The sequence below is a fragment of the Mchenga conophoros genome, linkage group LG10, assembly GCF_057382185.1.
Source record: "Mchenga conophoros isolate Kocher_MC1m ecotype Shallow Benthic linkage group LG10, M_conophoros_male_GT1.1, whole genome shotgun sequence".
NCBI lineage: Eukaryota > Metazoa > Chordata > Actinopteri > Cichliformes > Cichlidae > Mchenga > Mchenga conophoros.
The window spans coordinates 23,829,223-23,841,766 of record NC_140535.1 but is presented as its reverse complement, the minus strand read 5'-3'; the positions used below and the strand labels follow the sequence as shown (position 1 = coordinate 23,841,766).

The 12,544-nt window shown below is 41.4% G+C and overlaps 1 protein-coding gene across 1 annotated transcript in view; it reads left to right on the top strand.

The window, feature by feature from the left end:
• Positions 1–470: 470 nt before the first annotated feature.
• kctd16b (potassium channel tetramerization domain containing 16b) overlaps positions 471–12,544 on the top strand; it is a 109,947-nt gene continuing 97,873 nt past the window's right edge. The window contains exon 1 of the mRNA XM_085289491.1: positions 471–2,319. Coding sequence (XP_085145617.1) covers positions 1,482–2,319 — 838 coding nt within the window. The 5' untranslated portion in view covers positions 471–1,481. The remainder of the gene's footprint in view (positions 2,320–12,544) is intronic.

The window sequence follows — 12,544 nt, the reverse complement described above, 5'->3', positions numbered from 1 at the left end:
GTCAAATTACAGCATTGTGCTCTCGTTATAATAATGGCACAGCGATGGATGGAACATTTCTTCCTCTATGCACTGTAAGCGGCTGGGAAATCTTAAAAAAATATATATTTTTCATTGCAGCTCCTTAACCTACGACAGCACCAGTTTCCCCACATTTGCATACAGCGGTGCTAGTATTACAAATGGCATAGGCTAATATAGTAAACTTTAGTGTGCTGTATATTCAAATAGGGACAAATGATTTTTGCTCACATGCGGGGTTTACTTACACAGATGCCTGCGTTTGCATGCGGGTACATGTAGGAGAGAAGGGGCAACACTGAAGACACCACCCAACTCTGTAGGGGAAGGGAGGCGGTACAAGTGTATGCGAAGGAGAGTGAGGAGAGTGTATGTTAGGGTGTGTGTGCTGAGGGAGGGGGGAAGGGGCTGAGGGAGAGAGAGAGAGAAAGAGAGAGAGAGAGAGAGAGAGAGAGAGAGAGAGATGCTCGTTTCAGTACCGCGGACAGTTCCCGGTAATGCAGCCAACAGTGGTTCGGTCCTTTCTACTGCTTTAAAGAAAGAAAAAGAAATCCAAACGGAGGTTTTAACACCTCTTCAGGACATAAAAAAAGAAAAGAAAAAGAGTCGTATATGGGTTTTATTGTGTGTGTGTTTTTTTAATGAATAGGAGGGTACTTTAAATCAGCGCGCACCAGGCGACATGTCTGGATGTTGTGACAAGCTACAGACAAAATGATTAGAGGACTGTGTTTGCAATCTCTGCGAGGTTTCTCGTCACTGAAAGGCTTTTTTCCTCCTCCTGTCAGTCTCTACAACCTTCAAAATCGTCTGCTCTTGAAAGGAAGTTAAAGAAAAAAAACAACAAAACAAAAAGAGAAAAGTGACAGCGTCGCATTTGCACCTTTTTCATTTCTGGCTAGATTCTAAAATAAGTTGTTCGACTTTTTTTCTGGTTACGTGCGTTTGTGGAAAAGGACATATTCCTATTGGATGTTACTTTCAAAAACTAAAAAGGCAAGCAAGGCAAGTGCTTCCCCCCCTCCATCCGGTCAAATAGCCTTCTTCCAGCACTCACTGGTTTTCCATGTAGGCTAATGCTCTTTTCCCAGAGGCGAAGGGAGTCCCACAACCACTAATGCAGTCAGCTTTTTGATGCGCCAGAATACACTCATCCTCTCTTACAACGACGATTCTTTACTCCATTCAAGTTGCTCTTTTCAGTTTTGCCGTCGAGACTACGAAGTGACATCTTCCTCTCCATTTTCGACAACTGTTAAAGACTGGTAGGTGATAATGGCAATGCAGCCATGAAAAATGCTCATTCGGATCGCTGTGAGATGAAGTTGGAGGTCCTGCGTCAAAATAACAGGGGGCTCAGCTCGGGCAACTTTTGACACGGACCCATCGCTTTTTTCTTTCTTTCTTTCTTTTTTGAGACTTGTGGTTGAAAGAGGTGTGTAGCCTGCTTGGAGCTGTTCATGACGGAAACGATGGCGCTGAGTCTAAACTGCAGGACTAATCCCAAAGAGCAGGCATCAGTTCAGAACAGTTTCCCAGATGTTGTTGAATTAAACGTCGGGGGACAGGTTTATTACACGCGTCACTCAACTTTGGTAAGCACCCCGAATTCGCTGCTCGGTAAGCTATTTTCTTCTAAAAAAGACGCATCTAACGACTTAGCAAGAGACCCCAAGGGTCGATATTTCATTGACAGAGATGGCTTTTTATTCCGGTACGTGTTGGACTACCTCCGGGATAAGCAAGTTGTCCTCCCGGACCACTTCCCGGAAAAAGGGAGGCTCAGAAAAGAGGCTGAATACTTCCAGCTGCCCGACCTGGTGAAGCTGCTGACCCCTGAGGATATCAAGCAAAGCCCGGACGACTACTTCCACAGCGACTATGAAGATGGGTCCCAGGGTAGCGACCACCGGCAGTGCCCGCCACCCTCTCTCGTTCCCGCGGACAGAAAGAGCGGGTTCATCACTGTGGGGTATCGAGGGTCGTGCACCATGGGCCGTGAGAGTCAGAGTGACGCCAAGTTCAGGAGGGTACCTCGGATACTAATATGCGGCAGGGTAGCCCTTGCCAAAGAAGTGTTTGGGGAGACGCTGAACGAGAGCAGGGACCCGGACAGGACCCCGGATCGGTACACCTCCCGGTTTTACCTCAAGTTCAAGCACCTGGAGAGAGCTTTTGACATGCTGTCGGAGTGTGGTTTCCAAATGGTGGCCTGCAACTCGTCAGTCACAGCTTCGTTCGTCAACCAGCACACAGAGGACAAGATCTGGTCCAGCTACACAGAATACGTTTTCTACCGTAAGTCACAGTGGTGCTTTAGTGAACGAAAGGTCACCGTTTGCAGGCGTGCACGCACACGCAAACTTGGAACGCCGCTAGAAGGCGCACATGGGTTGTCAACTGGCGTGAGGGGAATATCTAGCTCTGGGGATGGGTGGGCCTTCCTAGCTGTGGACTCTTTTGACTGGTGTGAGCGTGCCAGTCACTTTATAGTGGGTGGTGAGATCCGATTGTCTGTATGGCAGTGCTCTTACACCTGACTTCTGCCAGCAGATTTGCTCGTTGACCAGCAGCCTGGAAGATTTCCACGATAAAGAACCATTATATATAAATTCCTTGCATGGATTCCACATTTCTGTGCCCTGTAGGTAGCCTGGATCTTCCTCTTTAAATGCAAGCACAGCTGCAGAGTCAGGTTTGCATTCTCAGTTGAAGTTTGTGGAGCGAAACCCATTAGAGATCATTTCCTGTAATTGAGGTTAAGCAAAGGTTTTCCACTTCTCCCTGGAAGCAGTGAAAGCTTCGCAGCTAACACATGATTGACAGGCTAGTCTGTGTTCCGATTCTGGCGTGTTCAAATCTATTACAGCATGCTGCAGCCTTCAGTGGGCTCTTATATTTCAAACGATTTAACCAGATTTTAAACATTTCACAACCATCTGAGCCAAGGCAGTTGTGAGAGCAGTGATTCATCAATGCTTGCCATTTCTTATCATGGTACAATTTGCTATTCCACCTCCTCTCTGCTTTTATCCAGCCCATCTTTTCAACTTCTTGCATTCCCTCATAGCTTTTGCTACTGCTTTCCTTCCATTTTTCCATCTTTGCTGCTCAGTAGCTGCTGGCAGAGTGGTAGTAAAGAAGATGTCATCATGACTGTTATACTGGCTCTCATAAGATTTTACGAGGCAACAAAAACATCCATATTTTTTAATCTGAGAGTATATAATTGATGACAAATGTCATACTGATACTCTGGATGTGCTTAAGTTTTCAGTACCTGACTACTTAGATGGCAAAGCTTTTGTCACACAACCCCTGAAATGGTAGCAGGGGGGCATTTTTAAGAAACCAAGAACAATTCTGGAAATAAAAAGGCCTCAGATTTGATTTGACATAAGATAAAACCAAGTCACTCAACTACCTCACTGCATTTGATCAGGAATTATATCATAGCATTATGAGTACATGTAGACTATGGGATCCTATACTGCTCATAGTTACCATCCCGTTCAGTTTCTTAATGTGGAAACAATGTTTGGTTCATAGGTTTTTTGGAAAATGGCACATTTTTCTTTAAATTTTGCCACTGTACACCTAAACAGAGTGTTTTAAATAAAAAAATCAGTTTGTTGGTTATTGGATGAATATTTCAAAGGATTTTATTTCAGTCAAGGAGAAATAGTTCTGCAGTCATGCACTTTACTTGTCTTCTGTGGTCTTTCTATGCACCAGATTGTTGATTTTGCCACTCTTAAAGTTTTTCCTATCTCCCTCATAGCTCTATTTGGGGTTTCCAGTTTAATGATGGCCTCCTTTATTTGCATTGACATCTCTGGGCATCTCATCTTGAGATGTCAGAGAAAAGCTGAAACTGCAAATTACAAGTTCAACGCTTGGAATCAACTCAACATGTTTTATATGCATAATTTTGCCATGAAATAATAAGGGAAGAGACCTCATTTGGCCATAAAACGTCTTGTCATTCAGTTCAGATTACTTCTGAGCGTCTGAAAAGGACTATGTATAAAAATGGCTGCAAGTCCTAAAAAATGATTGCACTTCTTTTATGAAACTTTTTTGAGTTAAAGCTGAAAGTCTGCAGTTCAATCACATATTGACTATTTCAATTAAAACTGTGCTGGTCTATATGTGCAACTGAATGTATCAACAGTTTTATATTAAATTTAAGTCTTGTCACATAAGCAAGGTACAGAGGACAGCATCGTGAATATAGATGCAAATAAAACATTTTAAAGCTGACAGCAGTGTTGTGCCAGATATCGTCACGTAAAAAAATAAAGGAGAATATGTTTCAGTGTTGTCAAAAAAGGTTACAGTTCTAAAAAATAAGAGTTGTGACCCGACTTATCTCCCAGGTAACACTCGTAATGCTGCAATCTCTCGGTTTAGTATTTTGTGAATACGTGTTCATTTTGCCGATAATTACATTATATTCTATGCAGAGTTCTGACTGGCATCCTTTTTATCCCAGCAGAAAAAGAAAACAGTGCAAATCAGCTTGTCTGTTGCAGTTTTTAGCAGCAGCCATGTTCTAAATTCCTATTCCATCCTCATTCCCAAAACATTTGTAATTACATAGCAGACCGTTCTCCTACTTTAAAGAACTGCAATAAAGCATTGGACACTGTTTTATATTCATAAGATTTTGTATTTCAAAAGGTAGGCATCTAACCCAGTTTTTTAGCACCACTGGCTTTGTTGTCTCATCTCAATGCCCAATCCTCCAGATGTTTGGCAAGCGAAAAGAGTTCTGAGCTAATCTGCACAAATTTTTACATATAACATTACATTCTAAAACGCTTATTTTTTAACATGTTCATACAATAAAATAAGGCCTTTATTAAATATTACAATAATCTTTTTTTGTGCATCAACAAACTTGTCATTGCCCCCAAACTTATGGACCTGACTGTTTTGCCTTTGTCCAGAACTATGGAGAATTTTAAATCAAACATTCAAGGTGCGATTGAAATGCAGACGTTCATATTTAATTCAAGGGGTTTAACTAAAGTTTTGTTTTTAGTGTTTAGGGTTTATAGTAATTGGTACACATAGTCCAACATTTTCAGAGGCTTGAAAGTAACTGGACACACTAACATCTTTCAGAAATTTTTAAATGAGTGCCTGATGTTTAGAATCCAGGGACATAACAAGATACTGTGTTTTGTCCCTTGAGATGCTCTGCTAGGGCTTTACCATCAGCTGAGACTTGTTTGTGGGTCTTTGCACTTGGTTTTGTATTTACTAACTGAGAAACATGCTTTAATGGGTTGAGATCAGGTGACTGACTTGGCCATTGCATTGAGAAACCCTTGGGTTGCTTTTACAGTATGCTTTGGGTCATTATCCATTTGTACTGCAAAGTGCTGCGCTGTTAGTGTTGCAGCATTTGGCTGAATCTGAGGACAGTATAACACCGTACACTTCACAATTCATCCTTCTATTTGTATGAGGAGTCACTTTATCAACAAACACTAATGGCAGCCTGTTTGACATGAGCTTTCTTTCCTTTTAGTTTTTTCTCCTCACATAATTCATTCTGCTATTTTTAATCTTGTCTGATCTTGTAGGTTGTTTTAGATATTCTCGACAAAGTCTAATCTGGCCTTCCTGTTATCAATTCTTTTAAAAAAATATCAAATTGTTGATTTGGCCCCCCTCTGTGAAAGGTTTATTTGGGGCTTTCTTCCTAACAAATATTGTCCTCTCTTGTGTACGTGTGTCCTCATGTCACACACATAAAACTGCTTGTCATTCAATTCTAGTATCTTCTGCATGTTGTGTCACTTGTTGATTAATTTGGAATGGTAAGTGGACTGATTCTTATGTAGCACTTTTCTACTTTGCCTGAGCACTCAAAACGCTTTATGTAACTTACCCCATCCACAACAGCTTCTGCTGAAGTGCTTTCTATCTAACAGTTGCAAACATTCATACTCCTATGGATGCATCAGAGAACATCTTGTGGTTAGTATCTTGCCCAGGGATATTTGGCATGCACACTGGAACAGCCAGGGATGAAACCATCAACCTTCTGATTAGTAGATGACCTGCTCTACCTCCTGAGCTACAGTCACCTCAGAATCCAGTATAGTGGTGTAGAAAATTATATATTTGAAAAAATAAAATAAAATAAAAAAGGAAAAAAACAAGCAAACTGATGGACCTAACTGCATTTTTTTCCACCTCTGGGATGAGGGCCAGAGCCCCTGGTTTCAAAAAACACAGAGTCATGCATTCATCAGCGGCCTTGGGGAAAACCAATGCTAATCACATCAGTCAAATGAACGTGTGGTCCCAGAGCAAACTGGAGTAATTAAAAAAACAAAACAAAAACAAAAACAAAAGAAAACAAATGAACAATCAAACAGAAAAACGATTTGCAGAACTGTGTCCAGAGCTCTGCATTAAATGCCGGCATAAAGCACAATGACTCGAAGGCTCTTGGCTCTCATAACCTTCAGAAGTAGCACTAACAAGCTAAATAAAGTGGTGTTGAGGGCTGCTCAGATGAACACACACACACACACACACACACACACACACACACACACACACACACACACACACACACACACACACACACACACACACACGCACATTGCTTATACAACATCTGTGGACTGCTGCTGCCTTTCCTTGCTTACTGACAAACAACAAATGCTTCCTGGCTTTGCTGACAAATGTTCAGCTTGTTAGAGGCCACATGCTCAAAGGAGAATGGCAGATGTGCTTTGGCCTGTACTTCACTTCACAGTAGATATGCACACAGGTAAGCATGGCATTACGGAGCTTGTATAATGCTGTGGAATCACTGCAGTCACTGACAGTCCCATGCTTATCTGCCTGTCACATTTTTGGCTCGCTCATCAACCCCCCTGTCTCCCCCACCCCCACTACGCACGCACGCACACACACACACACACACACACACACACACACACACACACACACACACACACACACACACACACACACACACACTCTTCCGCTCCTTCATTGTCTGTCTTCGGTCTCTTTTCTTTTCATGTCACCTCATTTTGCTCTAGTCAGTCATACCCAACTCTTCTCTCTTGTCTCGGTTCCCACTGTCCCTCTCCTCAGCTTCATTTTGCTACATGCGCCGCAGGGGTAAGGAGCGCTGTGGCAGCACCAGTTGCCTTTATATGCCTCACTGAAGCGTCACGCCTTCTGTCTTGCTTCTTATTCACATCTTTGTCTGTGTGACTCTGTAATTGTTTATTTTATCTCCAGATTTCTCATTCCTCATTTGAGGTATTCTATCAGCCTTTTTAGTGTACACTACTGTTAAGTCTGTTAAGTTATGTGTGCCTACTTTTGCTTACTTGTCATCTTAGGCTGTTTATTTTTTATTATTCTTGTTTCACCTTAGTAATGACCCCTGCACTGAGCAAGTTCCATAAAAAAAGATTTTTCCCACAGTGTTCTGGAAAACAAAAGACAAGTCTGCTGTGTATTTAGCCCTTCCTTTAACCTCACTTAACATCTTTTGGATGAATGGCATCATCAGCTGCAGGTCTTACCAATTTCACTGCCTTACTAATGCTTATGTGGCTGAATGGCCCAAATCTCTGCAGCTAGGTTCAAAATGTTGTTAAAAGTATTCCCTGAAAAGTGGAAGTTGTTATGGCATGACACGGAGGCCTGTTGTTTTGTGATGAGCTCTGCAAAAAGCGCATTTGCTGTCGGTGCAATGTTCAGTTGTTTAAAGAGCTTTGGCCATGTAGGCAATCTACCTGACACATCTATGTTACCATTACCAGCTGTGAATCATTTCCCTTAGGCCTCCCAGTGGGTGGTGTACCAAAGCACCCTACAATTAGCTAGCTAGTGTTACCAAAAACCTAATTGCTTGTTTTAGTCAAATGAGTATCTTCAGGGAAAGCAGGCTAAACAAGACAATGCTGTGTCAAGGTTTTTTCTTCCGTTTTTTCCATGGATAAATCTTTGCACAGAAACAGTCTTGATTGTCAGCTATCTTGTTATTTTATATTTAGAACACACACAGAGGACAAAAAAACCCATACACAACAGAAATGACTGATCTTTAGACACATTTGGACAAACACTTGATCATGAAATCTGGTCTTTTAATGAAGCGTTTTAATGAAGGTTTTTGTCTAAAAGCCCTGACGTCGGAAACTAATATGTTCCCCTTTAGGAAAGATATGAAATACATTTTGCATATTTGTTCGCAGACAGCAGCTCTAACTTGTAAATTTCCATCAGATAAGCAGCAAAGCTGTCCTGAGCCATAACATTTACACCACCATACTTTAGGCCAAACAGAGCATTTCAGCATCTCCTGAAAAGTTCTGTTTGACCTGCACCAAACTGTACCAAAGTCTACTGTTGCTTTGGCAAGAAAAATAATTGTGCTGCTAAGATAGCTCAGACAGTAGATAGATACAGTGTGACACCAAAAATTACTAAAGTTATGTGCAGATCCTGTAATGGCATATTAGGGTTCTTGGAGACGTCTTTCTGCATCCTTGTCTTCCTGAGTTGAATTTGTTGGTGCTGAATGTAATGGCAGTTGCTTGAAATCTACACCACTTGTAGTTGATTTCCCTCAAGGTAACATAATTAATTCAAAATATTTCAAGAGCTCTTTGGATCCTGGCATCATGACACCACACACTTGAATCTCAAACAGATTAATTAAGACATATTTCACCTGCCACTTCATAAACTGGTTCATATCGTTGACAGTTTAGAACTCCATCCACCCAATCATGCATCCATGCATCCAACCATTTTCTTCTTCTTATCCTGATCTAGATGTGCCGTTTCCCTGAGACCATCCCTTTGTGTATTTAAATCATGGCTATAAGTAGAAAAAGTGAATTGTATGAGTATGTCATTTGTATTAATCTGCACTATTTAAAAAAATGATTGGATATTTGTCCTGTAAAAACATGTTAAGGAAGCAAATCTATCGGCTGTACTTTTTCAGTGACTCCAGATGCTTTGCTTAGGGGCACTGCAACAGTGGATGAAAAGGTAACTTACCTTCTATTCCCAACATTGTCAGCCTTCACTCAGGGAAATTGTATTTTCTTGCCATAAGCTGAACCTCCTTTATCTCTTCCAATCCTCCGTTTGCTTGTTATCCATCACCCTGTATCCTCTTCTCCTCTAATTGTACCTATCAATCTCTTTCTGTTTCAGGCTATTCAAATTCTGAATAGTCTCTGAAGCCTTACAATGCAAAGTGTATTTAGCAATTTGTTGCATGGCTGAAGTGATTGATAATCATCTCTTGTGACAGTTACTTCAGTGAATTGCTAATGTTGACCACAGCAGAACCTTCAAGCAAAACATCTACCATGTGGCAAAAAAAGAAATATTTAAAGTCTTCAGAAAAAAATGATTTTGTTGGATCAGGATGTTTTTCCATCGAGGCTTTATTTTTACCTCCGCGGAACATGCCAGTGAGTGAATTATGTGTCATCACAAATGGCCACTTTCATGCGCCCATGTATGCTGGCGTGTGACACACTATGCCATTAGCTTTTTACGCACAGACGAGTAACTCCTTGTGTGGCAAATGTGATTTGGCAGGTGGCAGCAATTACGGTGTCTGTGCTTGTGTGTGTGTATGTGATAATGTGTGACCCATGTTGCACTACCTGAGGCATTTGCACACCCGTTGAGCCGCCAGCTAAAACCACCTGCACTCTACCGCTCTAACATACACGGAAAGACACACTCATCACCATGTGAAACTACATCATGCTAATCTTGCAAGCTTCTCCCAGACCAGTCAGTGATGACATTAGCAGCAGCGGCCCCCGTGCTGCAGGCCTGTAGGAAGTGATTAGCCGAGGAGCAGACAGGCCATGACAGCTCTGAGGAGAGTCTTGATAGAGACAGCTGCTACCCTGGCCTCAGCACCACAGGGGAGTCCACCACCACACACCTCAAGTTTGCGTTATTTAGAGTGAGACAGAATGGGAGAGGAAGCAGGTGGGGGGTACAGTTCAGTGCCTGAAAGAAGGGACAAATACAGATACGGACACTTTTCTTTTCTTCTTACAAATATTTCTGCTTGTATAACTGCTGCTGATACTGCTTGCTCTCGCTCTCTCTATCTACATACATATATATTACTTCAGAAAATTGCTGATTTGACCATTTTCACAAGAATGCTTTTATGTTTCTTAAGCTGCTTATCAGTGACCTATGAATCAAACAAAACATAAAAGACATAAAAAGGCACCAAGCTCAATTGAGAAAAGAACCAGCGTTGAGCACTTCGTTACTAGCAGCTTGTTGGAAACACACAAAATTTGCTCCATTTTTTTTTCCTCTTTTGTCAAATCTACAAAAATGCCAAAGATAATACAGTTTGACAGGCATAAAATACCAACAAGCTGATTCCCAAAGTGCTATTAGCCAAGACCTTAACATATCTCAGCATGCACGGTGGGCAGAGTATCCTTAATGAGCTTCTGGAAACGGGACTATTGCAGGTCAAGCTGCAGAAATAAAAACAAGCAAAGCAAAATGTCATGTCTTTAGGAAATTGTAAAATAGGGAAAAAAAACCTGACATAGGACTGGGGAGATGCACCTGGTCATCTATACTGTTTGCTGAAATCTTATTGTGAAGCTGGCTTCAAGAAACCATTCTTAATATGAAGGGAAGCAGGCAGAAAAGAGTGAAGTATGCTAAATTACACAAGAATGGGACTGAAAATCAGTGGCAACAGGTCAACTGTTTAAAGTCAAATGTTCAAATTCTCATCAATATGTACAGAGCATGTCACAGGAGAGGTACAACAGTGAGTGTCAACATTCATTGGTAAAACAAGGTAGAGGCTCTATCATGGTTTTGGGCTGTATCTCAGCCAGTGGTGTTGGGAATCTTGTCAAAACCGATGGATATGGAGTTTGATCCACCTTGCAATACCATCTGGAAAGTTAGACCTGTAAGTCTCAGTTTTTGATAATGAATTTCAACACATCTTTGCAAGTTTTAATAAATTGCTCTATTTCCCATTATCTTAGCAAGATATAAAGAAAAGGGGGTTTCTCAAGGCTCAGTATATGTAGACAGACTGTCTTATACCTGGGAACTGGCTATTCTAACTGCTACAGCTGTGTGTTTTTTTCTTTTTTAAAGCTGTCTCAGTTAAAGCCTCAATAGAGCTCCAAGAGGGAGAGAAGGAAAAAAAATGACAAGATAAGAAAGAAAAGAGTTACTTAAAGGTAAACTCTAAAAGTAGTCTAGGGCAAACAAAAAATGAACTAAATTTTCACTTTTGAAATAGAGTTTACTCACCTTTTGAAAGTGATAGAAAATACGTTATGGGATATGTTATAGATAGATGTCTTAAAAAGTAACCCAATCCTGAAACTGTGTATTGTTTTGCATTTATTTAGCCAGTTTCTAATCAATTTGGCACATATAAAAGCAAGAGGGCAACAAGGAAACAAGGAAAGGCCAAGTAGATCATATAGAAAGAAGTACTTGTTTGCATAGCCTCATTTTGAACTTCTCCCTTAGATGTTTGGTGTAGCTAGAGTAACTTTCCATGATCCCCTCCCACTGGAGAATATGGGGAATTACCAAGCTCGGAGACAAAGAAAGAGGAAGAAATACACAAACAAAACAAAGTAACAGTGGAGCATCAACAACAAGCTTTCCTAAGTCCTCGGTGACTCCCTACTCTCTTAGCCGTCTATCAGTCCATTTTCTTTTCCTCTGTGACTCCTGGCACTCTATTCTCTCTGCGGCGGTGGCACAGCTGATATAATGCTGATGCTCTTTCCCGTTGTGTTGAAATAAGTGCACTGTGGTGCGACGAGGTGTGGAGCGTTGCCATAATGACAGAAACTGCAGCTGGAGAGCCTCTTCACAAACTCAACCCACCAGCTGGCTCCTGCAATGCATCAATGCTTTAATAACCCTGCTATGTGCCATTCCAGATTGGCTGTAAATGCAATGTAAAGGGTATACAGCAAGTATAAAACAGCAAAAGTAAGAGGGAGTCTATGACGATGTTTTTTTGCTGCTGGTTCGGTCAATATTGTTTGGAGATTGATAAAACTAACAGCTTTAGAATCAGCGCAAAAAGGGTGTAAACACAAAGCGCGGACCCGCCGAAACATCAGAATCAGCGAGCTGTCGGCTTTCAGCCTCGACCGTGTCCGTGCCGTCGGGTGAGAAAGGCGACATCTCACTGATTCTGATCTGCAGGTCCGTGCTTTGCGTTTACGTCTTTGTGCAGAAGCCGTGTACCTGCTCTCGTTTACTGTTTTAAATGTTTGGTGGTTGTCAAAATTTTGTGACGTTCCACCTGAGATTCTGGAATTTTGGGCAAAATACATTTATATAAAAAAATCGATTCAGGATTTTAATGAATCGATATCACGTTATCCAAGCCAGAATCGATTGTAATCAATGAATCGATTATCAAAACCCACCACTATTTTCTAGCTAGGCAGCAAACCATCCACTACAGCTGTTTCTG